The sequence below is a fragment of the Drosophila biarmipes genome, unplaced genomic scaffold (genome assembly GCF_025231255.1).
Source record: "Drosophila biarmipes strain raj3 unplaced genomic scaffold, RU_DBia_V1.1 ptg000019l, whole genome shotgun sequence".
Classification (NCBI taxonomy): domain Eukaryota; kingdom Metazoa; phylum Arthropoda; class Insecta; order Diptera; family Drosophilidae; genus Drosophila; species Drosophila biarmipes.
The window spans coordinates 3,796,845-3,823,944 of NW_026114537.1; the positions used below are offsets into that span (position 1 = coordinate 3,796,845).

A 27,100-nucleotide genomic window follows, 5' to 3' on the forward strand; every position below is an offset into this window, starting at 1 on the left:
AACAAGCCTAGTTATATTAAAATGGCTTTAACAAATTCCCGACCTGTAAAAGAATTTAAGGGTAAATGTCACTTCTGCCAGTCAGATGAACATTTTGTGCAAAGTTGAACTTAGATGCTCGGTTTAAATTAGCAAAACGCAAAATGCCTTCTGACCATCAGGTAACCCAACAGACCTTTAGTGCCTTGCTTATTCAACCCTTACCTCAAAGAATCGATCACGTCCTACTCGCAAAGGCCCTAGTTGAGCTTTGAAGTAATCCAAACTGTACGCTAGAATTTTTATAGACTGGGAGGTGTAGGAAAATAATTTGTAATTAAAACGATACCGCCATGAGGCAGCATTTTCTGGCATTGGGAATTCCGCACAGCTAACTTTGCAGTCCAGACCACCATTGGGTCTCGACTAAATTTCTTTAAAGAGGTACTTGAGTGTATAATTGAGGACGAATACGTCATAAGGGCACAGGTCCAACCCTTCAAAATGCTGTCTTTGGCTGGGTAGCGTCGGGAAATTGTAAAGAAAATCTGTCTGCTGGGTCGACCTCTTAGGAAAATTAGGAAAAACGATAGGATACCTAAATTAGCCAAATCACAGTTGTGCACCCCTTTCCGAAGGTTTATTCATGAATCATTTGCAGATGACGTCTCGCATGACTCTACGAAAATTTGTAAAAAAATACGCCTGCAGAATCTACTCATTATCTCGGTTCCTCGTATGAAAGAACTCGAAGGCGCAGGAAAATAAACCCACCAAAGTAATGAATCATTTTTAGATAACATCTCGCTGGACTCTTCGAGAGTATGGATAAAAAATACGCCTGCCGAATCCAATCCCTTCTCGGTTCCTCGTATAAAACAACTCAAAGGCACAAGAAAATAAGCCCACCAAATCATTCACTGTATATCTCGTTTATAAAGTATTTAAAAAATGTAAGCCTCGTTATTTTATCCCGTATCAATATGTTCTTTGACCAACAAGTTCTTCGAATAATATAATCTCGTTAAATCATGTTCGACTATACAGGTTTGTCTGTACGGAATACGGCATACTGTACCAAAATTTATAGACATGTAGCATTAAATTGGACACAAAGAAAGATTCAGTTGATCATATGGCGTAAAACCCCTCAAACCCCCCAACAAATGTATCTTCTAACCACCATTTGACACCTTGGTTCGAAACGACTTCGTTCCTGGAAATGTTCCTGGAAATTCAACTCAAAATGAAATCGCCAGTAATCACCCATAAGTTGCTGCTGTATTTACTCATCAATTTTTACACTTATTTGAAAATTCTTCCTACGTTAAGTTCGAGAGAATAACAACACAAACATTTTATTTCGCATAAGTCAGGACTTGGAAACTGTGGAATGATCACGTTTTATCAGCTACAGAATTTGGCCTTTCTGTTTCAGTTTTCGCAGCTATTCTGTGTGAGCCATTTGCAGTCGTATTTAACGATCAAAATAAAAATTTGCTCACACTAGTTTTTATCAAAGGCTCAGCTCATTTATCAGCAATAAGACTTTTGAAATTCACACATTACCGTTGGTGCGAGTGAGCGGTGAACTATCGCATTTGGTACTAAAACCCAGTATCAATTCCCAATATTTGCGCCTAAAGGGAACAGTTTTGTAAAATTATACATCAAATACTATTACTACGCTTATTGCTTTACAGGACAACGTGAGCTACATGGCCTGTTTCGGCAGAGATGGGAAATCTGCTTCTTGACCGCTTCAGAGTCGATTATTTAGAATAAGCAAAGTCGATCTGTTCGGTCCAATCTAAGTGTCGATAAGAGAGCGTGGCTCAGAAGGCTCACTTAGACCTGCTGTAGCGTCTTTTATCTAACTCATTTACTCCTTGCCTCAGCAGATTCGTTAAGTCTAGACCGCTCGTCCAACTTGATTGCGCAGCCCAGGTATTGATTTCGTAGAGACTCGTTCCTTCAACTCTACATATTTATGCGGATATATACACATATTTTACATTCGGAATGCTGAATTAAAATTAAACAACTTAGCAATGGCAAATTAAATTGCAGCGTGCCGAATGTTAAAAATGTAGAAAGTGTATTTATTTGGTAAATCGTATATTATATTTTTTTCACAGAAGTTGATATCACAATTTTTACTCGTTAAGAAGTTTTTGTTTTATATTTAAACAAATAATGTTAGAAAGGCGTACACTGTTCAAAATACTTTTTTAATAACATGTAAATTTATTAGTTCGTAAATTACTGATGTAAAAATATGTAGCTATTTATATCTATTTTCTCGTCAAAATATCAAGTTTTCCCAAAAGTGGTAAAAGTAAAATTATTTCTTTATTTAACAGCATCTTAAATTTCCAGGATCTGCAAATAGAATTTTGGAAACGCACTGCTTGAGGGCTTGAGGGTGTAAGATGCTCTGGATATTGGTTATTTTTAAAAGAATGTGTCGTGTGAATGTGTCAAAAGTCGAGGAATCTCAAGGGCTCTACACCTTAAAAGTTTAAAATCGCTAAAGCCGTTTTTAAGAAATGAGAAAAAAGGCTAAGCAAAATCTAGTAAAAAAAACTTGGCAGACAAATCGTGATTCAGAGTCATACACAGGTATTAACCTTTCTCACGAGCTTCAGTACTTCATAAGTAACGGGAGTACAAAATGTAGATATTTATAGCTGTTTTCTCGCCAATCTATCAAGTTTTCCCAAAAGTGGAAGAGGTAAAGTTTCTTTTACTAAGAATTAAATTTCCAAGATTTGTGAATAGAGTTTTGGAATCGCACTGCTCAGGCGGTGCAAGATTCTCTGAACTGGTAAATGTGGCAATTTTTGTTGATTAATAACTTTAACGGCTTCTTTTACAAGAATGTACAGTAAAAAATGAAAATAAAAAAAAACTTTAGAGCATAATTTTACAATGGTAGTTTTAAGTCAAATCGTGTTGAAAAGGGGTACAGTATTTCACTTTAGTACTTTACAAGATACAGTTACACAAAATTTAGATAATTATAGCTGTATTCTCGCCAAACTAGCTAGTTTTTCTAAAAGAGATAGAACTAATGTTTTTTATTTTGAACTGTTTAACATCGACTACAATTTTCAGAACTTTTAAATAGGGTTTTGACAAACAAAAACTGACAAACAAAATAAAATTTTCATTTTGGGAAGTCCCCCAAAATCTTTTTTTGCGCTTACTTTTCAAAGGAGCAACCGATTTTGACAGTTGAGGTGCCCTACGATGCGTATTTAAATGAGAATACAACTTGATAAAAAGGGGGCGTACTTATCCCCACCACCTCCAAAAGATTAAATGTTCTAAATTTTTACTTTAACACTTTCACCGCTTTTTCTCCCAACCCAATTGACCAACGCCAATTGTCTGGTATGCAACTCTTTTAGGTTTTGCAATACTTTTCGATCGATGTACCACTCGAAATAATCAGACGATTACCGTACATTTTTATTTTTTGTTTCTCGCACATCCTTCTGGTGCGCTGCGTCACTAAGTGGACTGCCGTCCACATTGATACGCGAAGTATTTCACAACTTCCCTAGGTGGCTATAGATTTACAAAACTACTGAAATAATGTACGTTTTTTTATTTTTATTATATGCAACCCAATGTGTACCACTTGAATGTGATTTATCTGGGTTTATACCGCACTTCAGAGTTTTTGGCGTTTCTTGGAGTCGATATTTGATAGTGGTCTATTGGTTAGCAGAGAAATAAGTTTTTTCGCTTCTTAAGTCCTTTCTCCTTTCTATAGGGCTTGAGAAAGAAACCACAGCCCTTTCTATAGAGTTTGAAATATAATCCTTCTCCTACGGCAACACCTTTTATTTTCTGTTGTAAGGTTCCTTCTCCTTTTTATCTTCCTATGCCATTCTGCTGTTTACTTCATTGCAGTATTCCTTATCGTTTTCCTCCTCTTCTTTTCCATTTCAATCAATCCCATCATACACTTTTTCTTGGCTTTCACTATATTTTTCATTATTTGTAACAAAGCATGATGCTGCTTTTTTTTACCAAGAGTGCTTGCCACGCGACCAAGCTCTGTCATTGTTGTTTTAAGAATTTGCAATATCGGCTTTATCCAATGCGTTTATTCCTTGATCACCGCGTTTCGAACATTTGTGCCCGGTCCGCAAAAATTATACACCGGAGTGTGGGCTTCAAACTTTAAACTAAGTACATTACACTGAAAGATGTGTTTAAAAAGCCAGAAAAAAAACATTTGCTAGAAATATTAACGATGAAAATGAAAAAAATGCACCTCCTCGACATAGTTCTCTTACCGAACACAATAAGAGCTCTAATTGTCGGGCCTTCCAATTGTTGTAAAACTAGTATTATGTTAATTTTTTTAGAGAGTCCAAATGGATTAAAATTCTAAAATGCTTATATATTTTAGAAAAGTTTATATCAACCCAAATATGAGTACTTGGAGAAATTAAACAAACCGATAAAGGGAATGGAATATCATACATTCTCCATATTGACGGTGCACTTAACCCCAATGAAGCCAAAATTAACTCTATTATAATATTGGATAGCGTAGTTTGTAAAAATCAAGACAACATAAGATCTTATTGATATATTTGATTTGTGACTATGCCAACATTATTAAAAGTTTTAAACAAGATAATTAAAAAATACGGCATTGTTGAGCGCAGCGGCAACCACTCCTATCTCTCTACAAATTGGAGTACACAGAGTGAGCCCGCCTCTCAATGCCTACGGTGCGTCGCCAGCGCATACGTTTGATTTTGTTGTTGTTACATGCAAGCTGCGGTGTTCACAAAGCCTAATAAATATCGTTATATTTTGCAAGGGCTTATATACATATAGTGCGGAGTTTATTTTATTTGATATCATAATTTGTTAACTCAGTGAGCTTCGCCAACCGGTCACTGTACACTTTAAAAAAAATAATAGGCTTATGACAATTGTAACGGTAAGGTTTAGTGATGTACAGTGCGTTTTAGAGTATAGAGTGCGGTTATCGTAACAACTGCCAGCTTCGAATACAAACATTTTTCACTGGATCATTTAACTTACATGGTTGATCGAGTTCATAGGAATCGCCTACATTCACCAGTGAATACACCGAATACTCTGACTTCCTCTCGGTTATAGATAAGCACCCCTACTTCGCTGATATAGAAAAACTTTAACATTTGCGGTCATGCTTAGCTGGAGCTGCGTTGTAGTCGGTTTACTCATTAGAAATATCTGGTGTCAACTATCGTGTGGCACTGGACATCCTGAATAAGCGATCGAGTCTGTGCCTGCTGTGGGATTGCGGGACTTTTCAGACAAAATTATTGGGCATGCGCAAAAGCTTCAGGCCTTGGGAGATTTAAAACAAATCTCAGGCTGCATGTTTGCATACATGATTGTGCAAAATTTGTATGCAGCAACTCAAGGTAACTGAGAGTAAAGCTTATCTATTGATAGGATTTCCAACAAGGAGGATTTTCCAAAGTTCCTTGAAGGGCGATGCCATAAACTGGAGATCGTTCAGCACGCCTTAGCGTCTTACAAGGCCCATGACCATGCAGCCCCAAGGTCTGCCACACGGACGTTACTTGGTGCCCAGGTCAGCCAGAGTAGCCGCGTCTTTTGTGATACTCCTGGTCATGGATAATACTCCTCTGTCTTCAAGTTACAGCGAAAGGAAGTAAAAAAAACTTTCCAAACTAAAAGGCACCACACTCGAACTTGCAACTCTGGCCACTGCCGCATATGCGGTGGAAAACACCACACGCTCCTCCATCTACGCCCTAATGATTCGCCGTTGCAAGTTCCTGTTCATCAAATAAATGCTTCATGTTTGCCCGCATCTTCGCAGCCATCTGCCCCTCTTGCGAAGAGAGATTTCATTCTGATGTTGTGCTCTTGGCCATCGCTATAGCTCTTGTAAAAAAACAGAGCCGGTTCCCTGGCTCTCAACTACACCTAATTAGATCTCTCGTCTCCCAGTAATTGCAGTCAAAGAAATATCGGTCAGCAGCAATTGTATCTGGCCTTGGTGATACAGCTGTTTCTTTAGAAGGATCTACAGTCAACATCTGCCTTCAGTCACGTTTTTTTGACAGGGCCTGTTGTGCCAACGATTACGAATAGTCAAATTACGAATGGGTGCTCCAGCCACTCCGAGGTTTTAAAGATGTGTCAGAAAATGGCCAAGGTGTTTCTTCAACAACTGTGCAAAGATAAATTCGATTGGGATGAAAGTTTGGCCTTGGCCCGTTACACCTGCTGGATAGAAATTTATATCAGTTTTCAGAGCGTCCCACGTTTCTATACAAGAATTGACTACTTATATGGAATATCATCACGTTCCGACTGCAGAGAATCCTACCAACGTCTTGTCCAGGGGCACTACTTTGGATCAAATGCCGCTTCCTGAAATCCAGTTTTATGGCCCACCATTCTTACTTGGTGAACGAAAGGATCGTTCTACGCGTCTGGATTATGACGATCCGCGCCTTTAGTAAACAGGTGTGAAGTGTTACCCTTAGCTCCAAATATGGCAACTCGCTTGTTACGAACAGTTACAAATTTTCTCACCGCTTGGTCAAATCAAGATTAATTGCTTCGTTCCTGTTTCAAGTTGGCGGACGCCTAGAAAATTAAACAGTTGTGTATGAGGCTCGCCACCATATAATAATAATAACAGTGCTTTGAAAAAATCATGTCTTCACACATCGCTCTCCGTTGTACAAGGACGTGTTTTATTTTCGCTTCCATATTTATTCGCCAGTGTTTAAACTACTGATTTTATATATTCCCAAAGTTCACTCGGTTGAGCCCGCCGCTTGAATGCAAATTATTAATTTGTGTTAAATCCATTATCTTAATATATAATTTATGTATTGGATAATACGCGGGTGCATTGTTTTATGTTGCTGTTTCTTATTTTCTGCTGTTTCGGCGCTCTCTCGCACCGTTCTCTTTGGCACAGCCTCCCAACTGAAGTCACCGGCTCTTATTTTCTTTGCTGAATTGTTTTATCGCGTTCTTTTTCCTTTGTATTTTTGTAAAACCACACAACTGTTTGATAGCACTCATCTAAATCTTTGAACTATTTCTTAATTCTAAATTCAACATACTTCAACTTGAAAACAATGTCTGCCTGCTGTGTTGTTGGTTGCCAATTTGATGGCAAATCACTTCTCGATAGCCAATTGATAGTTGCTGTATATGTGAGAAAATTGAGCAAGCAAAATGTGCAGACTTTGGACTTTGGACACTAGCTCTAATGCTAACCTGGACTGGAGGTTCCCTACATGCCTAAATATCAAAATTGATTTTACAGCATTTACGAAGCAAACGGATCTGGAGTCCAGGCTTTACGTGGTGGATTTACGGACATTGTAGGTTGGTTTAATGGCTGCGATTTCAACTTTAAAGGTCGGATTATTCTAAGTCAATCATCATTAAAAATAAATCGTAGTTCTACGCTTACTGATGTCTCTTTTCATGTTCCATATCTATCGACCAACCTCTCTTTTCGAAGCCCCACTGCAAGCTGTGTGTCGTGCTATAAGGATGATCCCAATGGGAACGAGTCATCAACGAATATCGACATGGTGCTAATATAATAGTCGACGTGTATATAAAAAAAACAAGGAAGAACGCTATAGTCGAGTGCCTCGAGTATCAGATACCCGTTACTCAGCTCTGCCTGTTCTCGCTCTTATAGTGTTCGAGATCTCAGCGTTTATTCGGACAGACAGACGGACAGACGGACATGGCTAGATCGACTTGGCAAGTGATCCTAATCAATAATATATATTCTTTATGGGTTCGGAAACGCTTTCTTCTAGCTCTTACATACTTTCCGACGAATCTAGTATACCCTTTTACTCTACGAGTAACGGGTTCCATGACTTCATTGTCGGCGCCCACTTCTGATTTAAATTCAAAAAACTAAATTTCGTCATTCATTTTTTAATTGTTCGGGTACTTCTTAGCAAACTCTCAACGCTTTATAAAAACAGTTAAATTTTTGAAGTTGTACTCACTTAGACTAAGCCAGGTTCCATCCGTGCACGATAGTAAGATTTTGCTTAATAACTTTTTTGTTTATCGGAAGGATGGAGGTGGAGGCGTTCTTATTGGAGTCAAATCTAATTTAACTTCTGAGTTTGTTGATATTTTTGAATCATCAGGCATTGAATTTATTTCCGTAAAATTATCCTTCCCAAAGAGTAACATTTTCTTTACCTCCTATATGTCCCGTAGCTCTGAATTAAAGGTATATCTACTGCTCCTGTCCGCCATACATTCTATCTCCTTTTTGCTGACCAAATTATTGTGCTTGATGTCTTGACTCTGATCGACTTCTCGGGATCGACTGATCCAGCTGCCAGCGCCTAGCGGCTTTTTATAGGGCCTCCGGGAACCGTTTAACCCTTGCCTCAGCCTTTCTCCTGCTGTCCGTGGCTTTCCTGCGAGTCTCGATCTGTCTTGCGTGACTGGTAGCGATTTCCTGCGAACTGCTTTCCTGGAACTTGACGTAAGATCTTGCTTCTTGTAGGCTCCTACGGCGCTGCTTCCGACGACTGGACTCACTTGATATCTGCTCTTAATAGTTTGACTCTGATCGACTGCTCGTGATCCGCTGATCCCGATCGACTCATCGGCTTTAAATAGGGCCTCCGGGAACAGTTATTTTCCTTTTGTGCACGGCCCGCAGAAATTCTCCACACCCGGTCCAAGGCCCATGGCTCCTGTTTGACCAACTTGTCCTTTATGCGCAGCTTCCCACCCACGTCCTGCCTAATGCTGCCGTCCCACTGTATCCCGTCATGCATGTGGCACCCTCTCTCTTGGCCCGAAGTTCACGGCAGAGTCCGAAGTCCGGCGGCGTCCCGTTACTCCCTTTTGTACACGGCACTCTCGTTCTGCCCGCCAGGTCTCCACTCTCTCTCTCCATCTCTAGTCTCCAAACTCTCTTGCTCTTCAAACTCTCACGTTCTGCATATTAGATCTCCAAACTCTCACGTTCTCCAACCGCTCTTCGTCGCGCCGTTACTAAGCGAATTCGCCGCGTACCTGGTGAGCGGCCGGACGTCTGGCCTTGTAGAACTGTCTTTGCAGCAAGTTAACAGTATCTTTTTTTAGATAGTAGCGATGCTGAAGCGATTTAAGTTAATCGTATTTCGCCACTATCCTTACCTAAAGATTGTTATCATCCTACCCTTCAGCTCTGTATCAATGGATTGTTTAATAATTCGACAGTATACTCGTCCCATTTAGTTGAAATTCCTGTTGATGATGCAGTTAGGTATTTTTATGCCGTTCTGTACCATCTATTTGATGAACTATCTTATCTTATCTTAGGAATAAAAAAAACCAGACTATTTAAACGGTTCAAAATATCCGGCTTACAGGCACTTAACCAAATACAATTCAGCTAAGGTGGAATTTGTCCAGTACAATTCTGACTATTACAAAGATTACCTGTCTCGTTGTGAGAGTGATTTCAAAAGTAATCCTAAGTTTTTCTTTTACTTTGTCAATTCTTAACGGAAACCAAATTGCTTCCACTCTTCTTTCTTTCCCAATAGTAATGTAGCATCTGATGATAATGATATTTCCAACTTATTTGAAGACTTTTTTCAATTGACATATACGAAGTGCAATAATATTTTTAATAAACATTATCCATACCCACTTCCACATTTGAACTCTATCTTCAAAACAGTGCTTAATGTATCTGATGTTCTTCAGAGTATACATCCTCAAGCCCTCATTTCCACCGGGTCCTGACAGAATACCACCGCGATTTCGTTTACCAGCCCAAATCAGTTTAGGACTCCGCATGTAACAAGCTTTGCTTAATGTCGTAAGGGCGACTTGTTTGTACCGACCATAGTGCATCAAAGTCCAAGAATACACGTGGAAGGAACAGGAAATTTGGTCGGACAATGCTACCAACTTTGTAGGAGCAAATTTTGAAGCGGCTGTTGCTTACCGATTCCCTCGCTCACCACAATTTCCCGTATTGTGGGAGGCAGACAAGACGGCAAAATACCATTTCTACCCCTCTGCTGCCCGCCAAACGCTTTGTTTTTATAGACTTCGCATGCGTCAATTATTAATTCTCGCCCCTTGCTATCAATTTCAGAGAATTCAGATGATCTCAATGTAATGACACCTGCCCATCTACTTTTTGATGGCCCGTCTACTACTATCATTGAGCCCCATCTAAGCAATCTCAATTATAACCGGTTGGATGGCTGGTAGCGTGTAAAGGTCAATGACGTAGTTCTGATAAGGGATGAGCCCTTCGCTAGGGTGAGCGCACTTATTCCTGGAGGAGATGGCGTTGCCAAATTGCTGATCTGAGGACGTCCATGGGTGACATCAGGAGAGTTATCAACAAGTTGTGCCTGCTGCCAATCAATGATGAAGTTGAAAGAAAGGCTTCCAACGGGGGGAGTATGTTAAGCGTAGCAGCAAACCACTCCAACTAAGAAGTCAGAATCACTCATTTAAAAGCGGCTCCTCTTATCTCTCTATTAATTGGAATACTTGTATATAAACGTTAATAAACTAAAGTATTAAATTTATCTTGCCTTGTGATTAATTAACAACTAAAAAAATGAGCTTTATAGGTCATATTAACAGTGATATGCTTCATATAACGGAAGGTACAGAAAAGGATTTGATCAATTTAGTATGATTTAAGGAGTGATATCAATTAAAGCATACCTATAAAAGGATACCTACAATTCCACAGTTTAACAATAGACTTCAATATGTTTAGATCACTTACTTTATCTTTGAATGGAAATAGTTTCATTATAAAAGCAAACTTTTTTTCCTCCTATCAAATTGATTGAGCAATATTAATGCGCACTTATCGATTCCAGATATTGACGAAAAAATAATGTTTTTCACATCGTTGACAATGTCATTACAATTCCTACTGTAACATACGAATAGAATGACATGACCGATTTCATTTACAATAAATTAAAAGACTAACCTTTGTAACGAACTGATTTGTTTGCTTCCTGCTCGCTAAGAGATTCGTGCGGCTAGCTCAGTAGATTGTGTGTGTTCGTCCCACCAAATTTATGTAAACGTGACCGCCCAGTAGTTCAGTGAGAAAGCGTGGGTTTATTGCGGGTATAACTGCAGTCGGCTTTACAATTTCCTTGTCTCGCTGTCTCCGACGGTTCGGGTTGTCTCGATGTTCGCTCGCCTTATTGACGCGGTGTTCCAGTTTTGACGCTTCCTGAAGATACTGCTATGAGGTCAGCCGTGCGGGCTTAGGAAAGCGTCACCGTTCTGAGACTAGGGTGAACAGACTGACGAGCTCTCCAGGATCACTCCTCTCGATACCCGACAGCCTGTCCCTTGCTTTGTCCCGGATGGTCTTACGGAGCTTCCGCTCAGATCGTGCGGATAGTCAAGGCGGAACGCCAGGAAGCTGCCTCGCTCTTCACTTCGCTTCTGCGCCTCGTGTAAACGAACGTTCCACCCTAGCCTCACCCTTTCGCGTACTGTCCGTGCCCTTCCTGCGGGCTCGATTCTCCTTGCGTGGCTGTTGCGGTGTGGTGTCCTCCTTGCTGTTGGCGGTGTCCTGCGAACTGCTCCTGACAGGGTGGCTGTACGTCGTGTTCGTCGGCATACGCCGGTCCGGGACTTCTCTCCCTTCTGGCTCGCTACTCTCGGGGTTCTGTCGCGCCGCTCCGGGACTTCTCTCCCTTCTGGCTCGCTACTCTCGGGGTTCTGTTGCGCTGCTCCGGGAATTCTCTCCCTTCTGGCTCCCTACTCTCGGGGTTCTGTCGCGCCACTCCGCGACTTCTCTCCCTTCTGGCTTGTTACTCTCTGGGGGTCGGTCGCGCCGCTCCGGGACTCCTCTCCCTTCTGGCTGATCGCGCCAGGACCTGCTCAACTCCACTTGGCGCACTGGGCTGACGCCGGGATACGCCAAAGCACTGCTTGGGGCGAGGTACACTGGGGCTCGACAGGCTTACCCCCAAGCTCACGATTTCAAGTTGCCGGTCTTCACTGCTCTAAGTTTGTTAGATCCTCCAGGCGTAACGCCAGGACTGCGTTGGCAGGAATGAACAGACCACCTTGACTTAGCCGTGTGGTACCTCCTTAGACCTCATCCACCTATGTCTCAGTACAGAGATTCCTTGTAGTTCCCAATCCCGAACGTCTCGAAGTGACAATCTTGCTCCTTGTAGGCTACCACGGCGCTACTTCCGACGACTCGGCTTGTTGTGGCTCCCTCGTAGTTTGCTTGGATGGTATTCGTTTAAATGCTTCTCTTGATCTCGACTGATTGATTTCCACTGACTGACTGCTCTCGACTGACTGATCTCCACTGACTGACTGATCCCGCTGCCAGCGCCCTGCGGGTTTATATAGGGCCTCCTGAAACCGTTATTTCCCCTTTGCACACGGCTCGCCGAAACTCTCCACACCGGGTCCAAAGTCCATGGCGACCCCTCGTACCGAGGCGTAAGCGGCACCTCCGGCAATCAGCCCGTAGGAGTAGCAGCCTCGGCCTCCTCCTGGGGCGGCACCCACGGTTCGGCGCCATACCTCGGGGTGGGTGGGCATGCCGGCTCCTCCCACAGCTGCTGCTCCTCCTCCTCGGCTCGTCGCAAATGGGCCTGCCAATCAGGGTCCTCCTCCATCTCTCGCAGCCGCGTTACCTTTGTCCTCCTCCGCTCCACCAGGTTCAGCCGGAACTCCAGCGTGGCTGCTGCTACCTGCTCCTCCTGGCTACGCGGAGTCCGTTGCCCCGCAGGTGGCTCCCCGCTGACCCTTTCAGTCAGTCATTTCAGTCATTTCCGAGCGTTTGGACTTTCCGGTCTGATGGTTGTGTCTTTTTTGTCCTCTTTTGCTTTCCCTTGAGATATCCTTGTATTCCCTCCTTCATATCCTAGAGTCTTCTTGGAGTTATCCTTCGACCCTTTCATCGGTGTCCTTTGCGAGCCCTTGGAGATATCGTTGGGTTCCTTCCTTCTATTCCTGAATATCCTTGGAATTATCCTCGGGGTCTTTTCCTTTATCCTTTGGCCATCCTTGGAGCTATCCTTGGACCCTTTTCCTCGTGTCCTTTGGAGCTGTCCTTGGACCATTTTCCTCGTGTCCTTCGGGTATCTTTGGTGCTATCCTTAGACCCTTTTCCTCGTTTCCTTTGGGTATTCTTGGAGCTTCTTTGAAACTTTATTGTTGCCTTTTGTCTAACGTATCTGCTTGTGGCTGCTAGCATGTGCTCTGTGTTTGTTGTTGTCTCAGCTCGCTCACGTGGATGGTCCTCTCTTTTTTTGTGTTCACGTGCCGTTTTTTGCAGATTACTGGTGACGCAAATTCCGTGACCAGGTCCGTCGTATTTTGGTGCCAGCTTTGCTGCGAACCCCTTGGCCGCCTTTGACAAATGATGTTCCGTGGCCGACACGACGTCTCCCACCGCTGGTGTCCATTGTCTCCTCCTTAGGTTGTAATGCCTAGCTTGATCCTGGGAGGCTCTCTCCAGATTCCGCCTTACAATCTCGAAGATTTCCCCGAGTTTGTTTGCCTTCTCCCCTGGGGTCTCAGTGGGTCGCCCTGTTCCCAAGGTCTCTCTGTTGTATAGGGCGCACGGTAGTCTCGGTTCTCTGCCTTGAGTAATAAACGTCCTGTGGATTCCGAAATACTCGCATTTACTGCCAGCATGATCTCATTTCTTGTCCCAGTTTCTCTGATCCTGCCCTGTGAACTGCGCTATCATAGTCTTCACGGTCCTGTTTGCTCTTTCTGTCGGGTTCTCTTGCGAGGTATATGGAGCCGTGAACTGTTGCTCGGCTCTCATCTCGGTCAGGAAACTCTTGAAGATTTTACTGTTGAACTGTACTCCATTGTCCGTTATGACTACCTTCGGGACCCCAAACCTTACAATGACGCGCTCCCTGAACGCTTTCTTTAGGAACTCGGCCGTCGCGCTCCGCAGCGGCAGCAATTCAGTTCTCCACTTGGAGGACCTGTCTATCAGCACCAGCAGCATTTGGTGGCCGTGTTTTGAACGCGGCAGGGGTCCGACGAAGTCTGCGCATATTGTAGCCCACGGTTTCTCTGGCACCTGCGTCAGCATTGCCTGCATCTGATTTGACTTGAATCTAATACATGTCTCGCACCCTCCTACGTTGGTTCGAGCGTATCGGTGCATGCCTGGCCAGTAGTACCGGGCTGCCAGACGTGCTATTGTCCTTCTGCTTCCTACATGGCCAGCTGTCGGTGAGTCGTGGTTCTCTTTCAGCACCGCTTCTCGTAGAGCTTTCGAGACGCACATCTCCACGTCGCGACATCCTCACTGCCTGCTATGTGTGGAATGTTCCTGTATAAGATGTCTCCCTCCATTACGTAGTCCGGGTACTTTTGTGGCTGGGTCATAATCTTTCCGCGCATGTCCTGAATCTAGCTGCATGCTGCGGAGGCTTCCTCCGCCGATGTCTCCTTAATCCCTCTCAGTGTTATTAGTAGTGACTGCCTTAATAATGCGTCTGCCACCACATTGAGTTGTCCCTTCCTGTATTTCGAAGTCATACAACTGCAACTCCATGGCCCATCTGGCGCTCATTCCTGAAAGGCTTTCGATGCCGTTCAGCCACTTCAGTGCCATGTGGTCGGTTACCACCTTGAAGATGTACTCTTCCAGATATGGCTTAAGTTTCCGGATCGCCCAGACTATTGCCAAACACTCCTTCTAGGTCGTGGAGTAGTTTTTCTCAGCCCCGTTAAGCGTTCGGCTTGAGTAAGAGATCACCTTTTCGCCACGTTCGGTTTCCTGGGTCAAAATGGCCCCAATACCGTAATCACTTGCGTCCGTTTGCAGGTCAAATGGTTTTTCAAAATCCGGGCACGCCAGTACGGGGTCTGGCAGCAGCTTTGCCTTTACTTCTTCGAATGCCGACTGATGTTCCTGTGTCCACGCCCACTTGTTGCCCTTGCGCAGCAGATGAGAGGTTTGACTATTTTTGCGAAGTCAGGTACAAATCGCCGATACCATGATGCTACTCCCAGGTACTGTCGGAGTAACTCTAATTCGTGCCTATCCCATCGCTAGTCACTCTATGGGCATTTTTCCGGGCTCAATCTCAGATTAGCGTCTTTCAGCCGCCGGAATACCTTTTTCATGTTTGCCTTGTCCTCGTCTAGTGTGCGTCCGATCACTATGATATCGTCCTGGTACGCAAATGCGTGCGGCGATATCTCGGGACCAATCAACCGGTCCAACAACCGCTGGAAGGTCGCAGATGCCGAATGGAGTTCAAACGGCATTACTCTCCACTAGAATAAGCCCTTTCCCGGCACAGTGTACTGCCTGCTGCTTTCTTTCAGCGGGATTTGCCAGTAGCCATCCTTCACGTCCAAGCTGCTTATGTACCGTGCCTCTCTCAGCTGGTCGCGGATATAATTTATTCGAGGCATCGGGCAAGCATCCTTTATCGATTTGGCATTGTTCTGCCTGAAGTCGACATCCCATTTGGAGTAGCTCGTCCACCTTCGCATTGATCTCCCCTTGAACTTTCGGGTTCTTGGGGTAGTATCGCTGCTTTATTGGTTTGTCGACCTTCATCGTTATTTGATGCTCTGCCACGTTCGACGTTCCTGTCATGGTTTTAAAACTGGCTAGCTCTGCCTCCAGGAACTTCGCTGTGTCGTCATACTCTGCTTCCTGCTGTACGACTGCTACCGATAGCCTCTCCTCAAACCACCCATTGTGTCGGTTCCTGGCCGGTATTATCACCTCGTTTCCAGAGCACCTTATCTCGGTTCCGACTTGAGTTAGATAGTTCCATCCTAACACCAATGAATCCACTACCCCTGGTAGTATCAGCAGGCTCATGATCAGTCGCTTGTTCCCGAATGCGATCTCCACCTACAGCTGTTCATCGATCTTGCCGCACCTACCGTCTGCCAACCTAACTAGCCGCCGTGTTCTCGTAATCCTCCCGAGAGCAGCCAGGTTGTGCGCCAGTTCCTTGCTTATAAAGCTCTCTGTTGCCCCAGTGTCGATCGTGGCCTTGTACGTGCCTCCTCCAATCGTCACCGCTGCGGACAACTGCTGCTCCTCCTCGATTAGCTTGTCCGATAGTTTGGAGAGGTAGCATCTTGCGATCCCCGCTCGCCTCTCTGCGGCTGAGGTCGCTGGGCATTTCACGCCTGCTGGCAGCACTCGACGCTCCTGACACCTACCCTCCCGCACACCCAGCAGAACAACAGGCGTTGGAGTCGACATCCTCATGCCCAGTGTCCGTGGCCGCCGCACCTTCGGCAGGCCTCATGGGGATCTACAAAGTGTGTCGTTCGCCGCGACCTCTGTGTTGTGTTTGGCGGTCTCCACATCGTGTTCGCTGGTTGTATCTGTTGCTGCTGTGGTGGCGTCCATTGGCCTCCTCGTGGTGCTCCTGTTGCCTGCTGTCGTGGGACTCGGTGCGGCGGTGAAAACTGGTCATCTCTCCGTGTCTCCTGGCTATCTGTCTCCTCGCATCTTCTGCACGTGACCTGTGTTGGTGGTGACGACTTTGCCTTTGAGAACTTGTTTTCTTGGGCGAACGCTTCCCGCTCCTGTTCCGGTTCTTCGTATTCATCGGCTAATAGCATCAACGTGTCCAGGTCCGGCACTTTGTACGCCCTTAGGAAGATCCTTAGGCTTGGAGTGCAGTTTTCCTTGATGATTTTTAAGGTGTCGCAGAATAGTTTAATGGCCTCGACATCGTCTGCATGTCGATCATGTAGTTTTTAAATGACTCACTGAAACCCTGTTTTCGTTGCCTGACCTGATCCGACAGCCTTGTGAAGAAATCTCTCGGCAGAAAGTAAAGATGGAAGCTCTCAATGAACTCTGCCCAGGTTTTCCATTGTTTATTGTTGGCGACAATCCACTTCAACGACCTTCTTTTCAGTAACTCCGGCATCGCTCGTGGGATCATGTCTAGGTCTAGGTCGTAGGTGTTAGCGGACCATTCTACTTGTTCCAGGAATTCGAACGGTTTCTCCGCCCCGTCGAACCTGAATGACCACTCGCGGACTTTTTTTTTTATTTTTATTTATTTTTTTTTTTGTTAGTGGTGGTTTGCATCGAAAGCCAACTCGGAGCTGTGCTAGCTTACCGAAGTCTGGGACTCTAACCCAGTAAAAACTCCACCCCCTCCCCGCTTCCCCGGCGGTACTGCCGTTAGGTATTACTTCGCCGGGGGGGGGGGGAATGCCCTAAGGGCTCTCTAGGATACTATCCTATTGGAATTTCGCAGCCTTTCGGCGATGCGCAGTTTTTTAAGAACTATTGTGGCCATGTTACATACAGCGGACCAATTTACTTCTGATTCAAACATAATTTCCACCAGGTTACAAACGGCTGGCGTCCTCCCAACCCTTATGCTCAGATCTCGACGTTCATTTTCAAATCTCCCACAGACAAAAAATACGTGCTCTGCGTCTTCATTATCCGACTCGCAGAGTGGGCAGTGCGGTTAACGTTCATGCTTAAACCTATTCAAGTAGTATTTAAAGTATCTACCAAGCAAAGCAAAGCTTTTAGCGACCCCTGCATAATCCGTCTGGCTGGGTTTAGAGGTCAGCACCGTTGTCTTCCTGTCCTGGCTTGACTCTCTCCTGTGAGCCTCCCTTTGCAAGTTGTCGACGTTTAAGCTTGCTACTAGGTTTTCCTCTTCAGCGTTAGTTAACGTGATACTCGGGCCGGTACTGTCGTAATACATGACTTCCAACTCAGCCCAGATGTCGGCAAGTTGTGGGTCGTTCTCTGTCTCGGAGTAATTATATAGGCACGTTGATGCACTTGAAACAGTACAAACAAGTGGCACAACGACACCAAGCACGTGCTTGTTACGCGCGGGGTCCTTTTTTCAATTTGGGCAAAAATATGAGTTCGCGAGGAAGATACATACATAAAACAAATCGAGACGGGACACAAATAAAAATAAAAGGCACAACTAAGAATTAAGCAGCTAAGTTAAAATATAAATTTTTAATACCGGGATAGATGTTGAAATTCAAATTAAATGAAAAAGCTTATTATAGTCATTACATAGAACGCGAAAGGGCTCTTGCAGACAAAAATTTGATGTACATCGTGGCAAATTTAGAGGATAATAATTTCGTGTTAGTCTAACAGGAATGTTGAATGCTAGCCGGTTTAAAAGATCTGCAGAATCAATGTCACCTCTTATAAGATTTTGTATAAAAATAGTACCAAGCATTGTTCTACGATTTACAAGTGTAGGTAAATTAAGCAATTGCAAATAAGAGAAATATTTTTTGTACCGACTCAAACCGACGAACAATATTCCAAAATAGGACGGACAAGGGAGGTAAATAATAATTTGGTCGTATAAGGGTCATCAAATTCTTTTGACCAACGCTTTATAAACGCAAGAAACAGTGAACATAATGTGGCAGTCAAATTTAAGTTTAGGGTCAAGAAGAACACCTAAATCGTTACCTGAATATATACGGTCAAGTGGCGGTCTGAGTACTCACACCATCCATGAAAACAATCAATATCCGACAGTAAGTTAAGTCCCGGCGCTATATCATTATATGATAAACAAAGCTTACATCATCAGCATACATTAGTACACGAGAATGTGTTATGATTGGGGGAAGATAGTTAATAAACAAAGTAAACAGCAAGGGGTCCAAATGACTAACCTGAGGCACTCCAGATGTCACGTAGACCAATTTTGAAACAGCATTCTTGAATATAACCCTCTGAGTCCTACCATTCAAGTAACATGAAATCCAAGATAATAGATTACCAGGAAACCCAAGCTGATCTAATTTAAATAAAAGAAGTGAGTGGTTAACGGAGTCAAAGGCCTTACTAAAATCTGTATATACAATGTCAGTCTGCATTTTTTTCTTAAACCCATTTATCACAATAGATGACAATTCAAGAAGGTTGGTGGTGGTCGATCTTCGCTTAACAAAACCATGCTGTCACGGTGATATAAGCGAGGAACATAAATGTTTCAAATGAGAAGTGATAATACGTTCAAATGCTTTAGGAATTGCCGACAATTTAGAAATACCTCAATAATTTCGGGCATCCGCCTTCGCACCTTTTTTATGGAGTGGAATAATAAAAGAGTATTTCCAGATAGAAGGAAAAAGTGATGATGAAATAGACAAATAAAAAAGTTTAAAAATCGGCTTACAAATGGTTAACGCACAGATCTTAAGCACACATCCAAAAAGTCCATCTGGACCAGAAGAATAAGTTGGCCTTGTTGTTGCTAAATCTCTTAAGAGAGAGCTTTCGGTGATTACAGGGGAAAAAATACAATTTGCCCTTTTTAAGGGATTGGGGTAGTTAGAATTTGACCAAGCTGTCGAACTATAAGTAGTTTGGAAAAACTCAGCAAATAAATCAGCAATTTCAGAATCCGTCGATGCCTCCATTGAGTTTAGACGTACCGATGAAGGCAATGCCGATGACTTACGCTTGGCATTAACAAAGTTGTAAACTGTTTCGAATCGTTTGAAAATTCAACTTTACATCGATTTAGATACATAGAATAGCAATGACTGTTAAGAACATTAAAATCTATTCAAGCCACCACATATTTCGAAAAATCTGCTGGTCTACTCGATTTTTTATACTTTATATAAGTGTTAGATTTAAGGTTTTTAAGTCTTTGAAGCGTCTGTACCATTGTTCAAGTCTGTCCAATTATAATTATAGTCACATTTACGAAAACATCTCATTTTAGTTGGAGAAACTAAAGGAGAGAGGGTATCAGAGCAGGGGAGGCAAATTGTCAGTTCCATAGTTGGATGATATGGGTCTTCAGGTACAACAAGAGCGTCAATTCTACATACTGTGATTTCAGACGGGTCCGAAGCAAACACAATATCTAATTGTCTTCTTAAGGAATTTTTTATAAAGCTTTCTTGCTGTAACGATAATTCTGAAAGACCATCATGACCACAAAATCATGGGCGGATAACGGCATAGCGACAAATGAGTCAGTAGGAGGAGACCAAGAAATATCAGGTAGAAAAACATATTTTATTGCAGATAGATGGTGCTCATAAATTACTAGGTTAAGGCCAGGTGGAATATAAGAACATGTAACAAAAACAGATAACGATTGCAAAGAAACTTTTACACTTAGAAATTCAATTTCATTGGGTATATGAAAGAGAATTCTTTCAGATGTTAGGCTAAAGGTAACGGCAATCAGGACACCGCCCCCCTACGAGAGTGGCGATCGGTCCTATAAGTATTAAAGTTATTAGCCAGAACTTCAGAGTCGGATATCCCTGGTTTCAGCCAAGTTTCCGTAAAAGCTAAAATATCTTCTGTAAATGCAGAGGAGTCAGCATAAAGCTTGGGTAGCTTCATATTTAATCCCCTAATATTTTGATACGCCAACATTAAACTTTTTAGTTATTCGACACAGTGGAGGGCCTGTTATTTGTTCTCGGTTTATTTGGAACGCATTCGTTAATTACTAAACCATCATTAAGCCAAATACTTTCAGAAAGTAAAACATTAAAAACGTCAGGCGGAGCAAATATTTTAAAAGAAGATATCCTACGAGCATATGAAAATCGAAATTGTTCAACTGCAATATCTTCGGATGGGAATTTTTCACGTATAAATTCCAGAACATCCTCAGATGTGGTATCTGGGGTGAATCTAGAAACAAATAATTGCTTCCTTTGTGGAACAACTGAAAGTTTCTTACGCTCCCCAGCAGCAGTCTGAACCTCACTAGGCTGAGATCCAGGAACGGTGCCTACAGTACCTATAGGAACGGTCTGCACCGATTTCTTTGACTTAGCCAGTACAGAAGCTTTTAGTCCGGAAACATGGACTTGGTTCTCTTACCCCTGTGTCGACAGGAACTGCTGCCACCAAGTTCGGATTTGGGTTCGATTCCATGGTGGTCTTAACGGCAGTTAAGCTGGCTTTTTTGCGTTTAGGCGACTCTGTTAATAATTTTTTATTATTAAACTGGGCACAGACGGTATTGAACCCCTCATTGAGTTGCCTAAAAGCACCCGAGATATTCAACAGGCTGTCTCACAGGCTAAAATAACTATTAACGTACCCGTTTACTGGGAGATATATTTAGAATTACTAGCACAATTGTTAGGCTAATCTTTGTAAATAAATACACAGAGAAAACTCGCACAAAATCACTGGAAAAGACAAAAACTCGGAGCACAAAAGTAAACACAGCTGTTCACAAGCGACGCTAAATCGATATCGATTCTGTACTCCGACAATGTCCTTCTCATGTCCTCTAATCTGCCGTCTAGGGCGACATTAAGTCTATGTGCGACCTGGGCGAAGTCCTCCTTCTTAAGGCGGTTAATCCACTTCTTTCCCATTCTGTTTATTTTGCTTTTACCGCTGGGACAATCACATTTTGGGCGCCAGATGTAACGAACTGATTTATTTGCTATCTGCTCGCCACGGTATTTGGCGTGACCGCCCAGTAGTTGAGTGAGAAAGCACAGAACTCACGGGCTTATTTCGGGTATAACTGCTGTCGGCTTTATAATTATTATGGTATAGGTTGTCTCGATGTTCGCTCGCCTTATTGACACGGTGTTCCAGTTTTGTCGCTTCCTGAAGATACTTGTGCGCTGCTTGTTCCTGACGCGTTTGGCTCGGTGACTGCTCGGCCACGATTTAGACTCGCTATGGGGTCAGCCGTGCGGGCTTAGGGAAGCGTCACCGTTCTCAGACTAGGGTGAACAGACTGTCGTGCTCTCCAGGATCACTCCTCTTGACATACGACCGCCTGTCCCTTGCTCTGTCCCGGATAATCCCACTGGGGTTTCTGCTCAGATCGTGTGGACAGTCAAGGCGAAACGCCAGGAAGCTGCCTCGCTCTTTACTTCGCTTTTAAGCCTTGTGTAAAAGAACATTCCACCCTAGCCTCAACCTTTCGCTTATTGTCCGTGCCGATCCTACGGGCTCGATCCTCCTTGCGTGGCCGTTCCGATGTGGTGTCCTGCTTGTTGATGGTGGTGTCCTGTGAACTGCTCCTGGCTGGGTAGCTTAATGTAGCGTGACTTCTGTTGGGTTCTCGGGCATACGCCGATACGGGACTTCTCTTCCTTCTGGCTCGTTACCCTCGTGGTTCGAACGCGCCGCTCCAGGACTTCACAAATCGGAACCGTAGGCTCTCCTGGATAATTCCACTCGAGACCGTACTAATCGACCGCTCTCCCTTCTGGCTGATCGCGTCAGGACCTGCTCAATTGCACTTGGCTCACGGGGCTCACGCCGGGACACGCCAAAGTAGTGTTTGGGGCGCCAAAGTAGTGTTTGGGGCGAGGTACACTTGGGCTCGACAGGCTTTCCCCCAAGCTCACGATTTCAAGTCGCCGGTCTTCAGATCTCTAAGTCTAGTAGACCCTCCAGGCGTTACGCCAGGACTGCATTGGCAGGAATGAACAGACCGCCACCTGTGTCTCATTTCGGAGATTCCTTGTAGTTACCAATCCCGAACGTCTCGACGTGACAATCTTGCTCCTTGTAGGCTCCCACGGCGCTGCTTCCGATGACTCGGCTTGTTGTGGCTCCCTCGTAGTTTGCTTGGATGGTATTCGTTCAAATGCTTCTCTCGATCTCGACTGATTGATTTCCACTGACTGACTGCTCTCGACTGACTGATCTCCACTGACTGACTGATACCGCTGTCAGCGCCCTGCGGGTTTATATAGGGCCTCCTGGAACCGGTATTTCCCCTTTGCACATCACTCCGGTGGAAATATCATTTTTTATTTGGTTTTGAATTTCGAATTAAATTTTATCAAAATCGATCATATAGCTTCCATATGAACGATCGGAAAATTAGTAGGAAAACATGAAATAAGAATTATACCCTTTGTGTTTTTTAATATAAAACCTTATAAGCTTGAAAATAACATTTTTTAATTAGTTCTGAATTTCGAATTAAATTTTATTAAAATCGGACGACTATATCATATAGCTGTCATTAGAACGATTGGATAATTGGTGGAAAATAATGTGAAACAAATTATAGCTTTGGGGCTTTTTGACATATTATCTTTTAATATTGGGAAAATACATTTTTAAATTTTTAAGAAGTCAACATTGACTTGGACCACTATCTTGTCGCAGCCAAGATACGCATGCGGCTATGCCGAGCGAAAAACATACGCCCCATCACGCAACGAAAGCTTGACGTCACTAGGCTGCGATCACAACGGACAGCAATAGCATAATCCACTCACCTCTCGGAACTGCTCCACCAACCTATCCCTCTCCCTGTTGACGCCGGCGGACTCTGGGCGCACATATCCCACTCCATGCGAGCTGCTGCTGAAACAACCATTGGGTTCAAACACACACCCACCCACACGGAACCAATGGTATGACGAGGAGTGTCGCGTCGCAGCTGCAGCAAAAAACGCCGCCCACAGAAAAACGCTGCAGTCTAGCGCACCGCGATCTACGTGGGAACGTTACAGGGAGAAAAGGAAGGAAGAGAGACGACTTTTCTGACGGAAAAAACGGGAGCAAGAAAAGCGAGAATACGAGGAACTTGAGGTGTTACAAGACAGGAATGATGTTTGAAAATTCTACCAACAAGTCAACCGTCTGACACAAGGTTTCAAGACCGGAGCATCTAACTGTCGGGATGAAAATGGAAATCTGGTTACGCATACGCAGTGAACGCTGAGGTTATGAAGGGAGTATTTTTCCAAGCTGCTAGCAGGCGATGACGGCACCAATCCCGCCATTGGACGAAGCAGCCCGATACCACCAATCGACGACAATGTGGATATACCACTACCTAACCATGACGAGGTCCGAGTTGCTATAACGAGGCTCAAAAACAACAAAGCAGCCGGTGCTGATGGACTGCCTGCAGAGTTCTTCAAGGTCGGCGGCGAAGAGCTGATAAGGTGCATGCATCAGCTCTTGTGCAAAATGGCTAGAAGAAAGCATGCCTTTGTCCCGTTCTGAAGAAAGGTGACCCGACGATATGCGCCAACTACCGGGGAATCAGTAATATGTGAACGACTGAAGCCGTTTACCAGCACACTGATCGGACCTTATCAGTGCGCCTTCAGACCTGGTAAGTCCACCATAGACCAGATCTTCACATTAAGCCAAATCCTGGAAAAAACCCACGAGAATAACATTGACACACACCATCTCTTTGTCGATTATAAAGCTGCATTCGATAGCCCGTCGAGGGAACGCGTATATGCCACCATGTCTGAGTTCGGTATTCCTGCAAAGCTAATACGTCTTTGCAAAATGACATTGAGCAGCACCATCAGCTCTGTCAATGTAGGAACGAACCTCTCCAAACCTTTTAATACCGTTCGAGGTTTTAGACAAGACGACCCCCTGTCGTGCGACCTCTTCAATTTCGTGATGGATGGGGATCTGCGGAAAGCCGGTGTACATCGATCTGGCACTATTTTTTACAAAAGTGTCCAGCTCCTTGCGTATGCCGATGATATTGACATCATTGGCCGCAGCAAGCGTGATGTTACTGCTGTATTTTCGGCTATCGAAAAAGAGTCGGCAAAAGTAGGTTTGGCGGTAAACGAGAGCAAGACGAAGTATATGCTGTCGACAAGCAGGGAGGCGCGGCGCCTAGACTCCCATGTGGTAGCGGACAGCTATACCTTCGAAGTGGTCAAGGAGTTCACGTACCTTGGCACTGCCATTAACACCGTGAATGACGTCAGCCTGGAAATCAAGCGAAGAATCACACTTGCCAATAGGTGCTACTTTGGTCTGAGTAAGCAAATGTGCAATAGAGACCTCTCTCGCCGAACAAAATTAACACTCTACAAGACACTCATCCTACCCGTGCTATTATATGGCGCAGAAGCATGAGTAATATCACAGACGGATGCAGCAGCGCTTGCAGTGTTCGAGGGAAAAATTCTTCGCAAGGTCTTTGGTCCCGATCAGATTGGGGACGACTTTCGTATTCGGATGAACCACGAGCTGTACGAGTTGTACGGCGACGTGGACGTGGTCCGGCGCATCACGATACAACGCCTGCGCTGGCTCGGCCACCCTGTGCGTATGGATGAAGAATCTGCAGCTCAGAAGGTATTTGAAGCGAGGGTCGACTACGGACGACGAGGAAGGGGACGACCAAAGCTCCGATGGAAGGACCAAGTGGAGGAGAACCTGACTGCACTGGGTATTTCCGATTGGAGAAGACGCGCGAGGAGCAGAGGCGCGTGTTGAAAGACGCTGAGGTCGGCCAAAACCCAAATCGGGTTGTAGTGACACGTAATAATAATAATAATTTTAAGAATTCCGAATTCAATTTAATAAAATTATTGATTATTTTTTATAACTGCAAGGGTATACAAAACTTCTGCTTGCCGAAGTTAATTTCCTTTCTTGTTTAACATATAATTTTATAAGCTTGAAAATAACATTTTTTAATTAGTTCTGAATTTCGAATTAAATATTATTAAAATCGGACGACTATATCATATAGCTTTCAGGCTTTTTGACATATTATCTTATAATATTGGGAATATATATTTATAAATTTTTAAGAATTTCAAATTCAATTTAATAAAATTGTTGATTATTTTTTTCAACTGCAAAGGTATAAAAACATCGGCTTGAAGAAGTTAACTTCCTCTCTTGTTATACTTTTTTTTATATATATGTAATTCGATTTAGCGTCGCTTGTGCACAGCTGTGTTTACTTTTTATATCTATGGTCGTTGGTGCACGTCGAACATTATAAAACAAGTTGCCCAACGACACTAAGCACGTCGTAAGCATAAATCCAAGTCTCAAGATGACTTTTTTGCATGAAATTAAGCGTTTTCGGTACCAAACGAGTTTTGACTTTTCGTAGGCCGAAATCGTCTTTCAAAATGGTTTTCACAGATCCTTCATATCAATAAGATCTCTAATAGTCAACCGACGATATTTGATCACAAATTCGTTCACTTCATTGACGTGTTGGTCATCTATTGACGTCGATGGTCGTCCGGAGCGCTCCCAGTCATCAACACGTTCCCGACCTTATTTGAAGTCTTTGTACCACTTATAAACATTTTTTTGGGACATGGTAGAATCACCATGCCTTCCGTAACATTTTCAACATTTTCGCAGCCGAAATTACACTTCTCAAACAAAATTTGATGGCACTTCTCCGCTCAATTGATCGAAAGCAAAAAAAGAACTATTCCGTCATCTTAAGTCCGCGAATTTTAAATTGAAAGTCATTGTTTTCTCACGTCTAGACAAGAACATATCTTTGGACAATATTAATACCTACACTGAGAAATAATCCCTTAGTTATATATTTCTTTTTATACCCTTGCAGAGGGTATAATGATTTCAGTCGGAAGTTTGCAACGCAGTGAAGGAGACGTTTCCGTCACAAGACAAGTCGATTTAGCCATGTCCGCTTGTCCGTCTGTCCGTCCGTCTGTCCGTCCGTTTCTACGCAAACTATTCTCTCAGTTTTAAAGCTATCGGGCTGAAACTTTCCCAAAAGTCTTCTTTCTATTGCAGGTAGTATTAAGTCGGAACCAGCCGGATCAGACAACTATATCTTATAGCTCCCATAGGAACTATAGGGGAAAAAATTAAAAAAAATTATATCTCTCGTGTTTTTCAACATATACCTTTCTAAGCTTGGATATAACATTATTTAATTAGTTTTGAATTTCGAATTAAATTTTATCATAATCGGACGCCTGTATCATAAGCTCCAATAGTAACAATCGGAAAATTAGTGGTAAAAGAATATTGAAAAAGTATATCTTCGGTGTTTTTTAACTTTTAACCTTCTACGCTTGGAAATAACATTTTTTATTTGGTTTTGAATTTCGAATTAAATTTTATCAAAATCGGACGACAATATCATATAGCTGCCATATGAACGATCGGAAAATTGGTAGGAAAATATGAAATAAGAATTATATCCTTTGTGTTTTTTAACATATACATTTATAAGCTTGAAATAACATTTTTTAATTAGTTCTGAATTTCGAATTTAATTTTATTAAAATCGGACGACTATATCATATAGCTGTCATAAGAACGATTGGATAATTGGTGGAAAATAATGTGAAA

The 27,100-nt window shown here is 43.3% G+C and overlaps 1 protein-coding gene and 1 long non-coding RNA gene across 5 annotated transcripts in view; one reads left to right on the plus strand and one right to left on the minus strand.

Moving 5' to 3' along the window:
• LOC108022489 (testis-specific serine/threonine-protein kinase 3) overlaps positions 1-27,100 on the plus strand; it is a 120,030-nt gene that overhangs the window by 43,119 nt on the left and 49,811 nt on the right. The window contains exon 5 of one of the 4 annotated variants that reach the window (XM_050890313.1): positions 10,133-10,160. The exons of the other annotated variants lie outside the window; for them this stretch is intronic. Within the exon in view, the coding sequence (XP_050746270.1) occupies positions 10,133-10,145 (13 nt within the window). The 3' untranslated portion in view covers positions 10,146-10,160. Of the gene's footprint in view, positions 1-10,132; positions 10,161-27,100 lie in introns of those variants that run through there. 4 annotated transcript variants of the gene reach the window in all.
• LOC108023828 (uncharacterized) lies at positions 4,826-7,098 on the minus strand. The gene is made up of 3 exons (XR_001768103.3): positions 6,568-7,098; positions 6,317-6,485; positions 4,826-6,255 (listed from the first exon to the last, which is right to left on the minus strand). It is a non-coding gene; the product is annotated as an uncharacterized LOC108023828 (long non-coding RNA).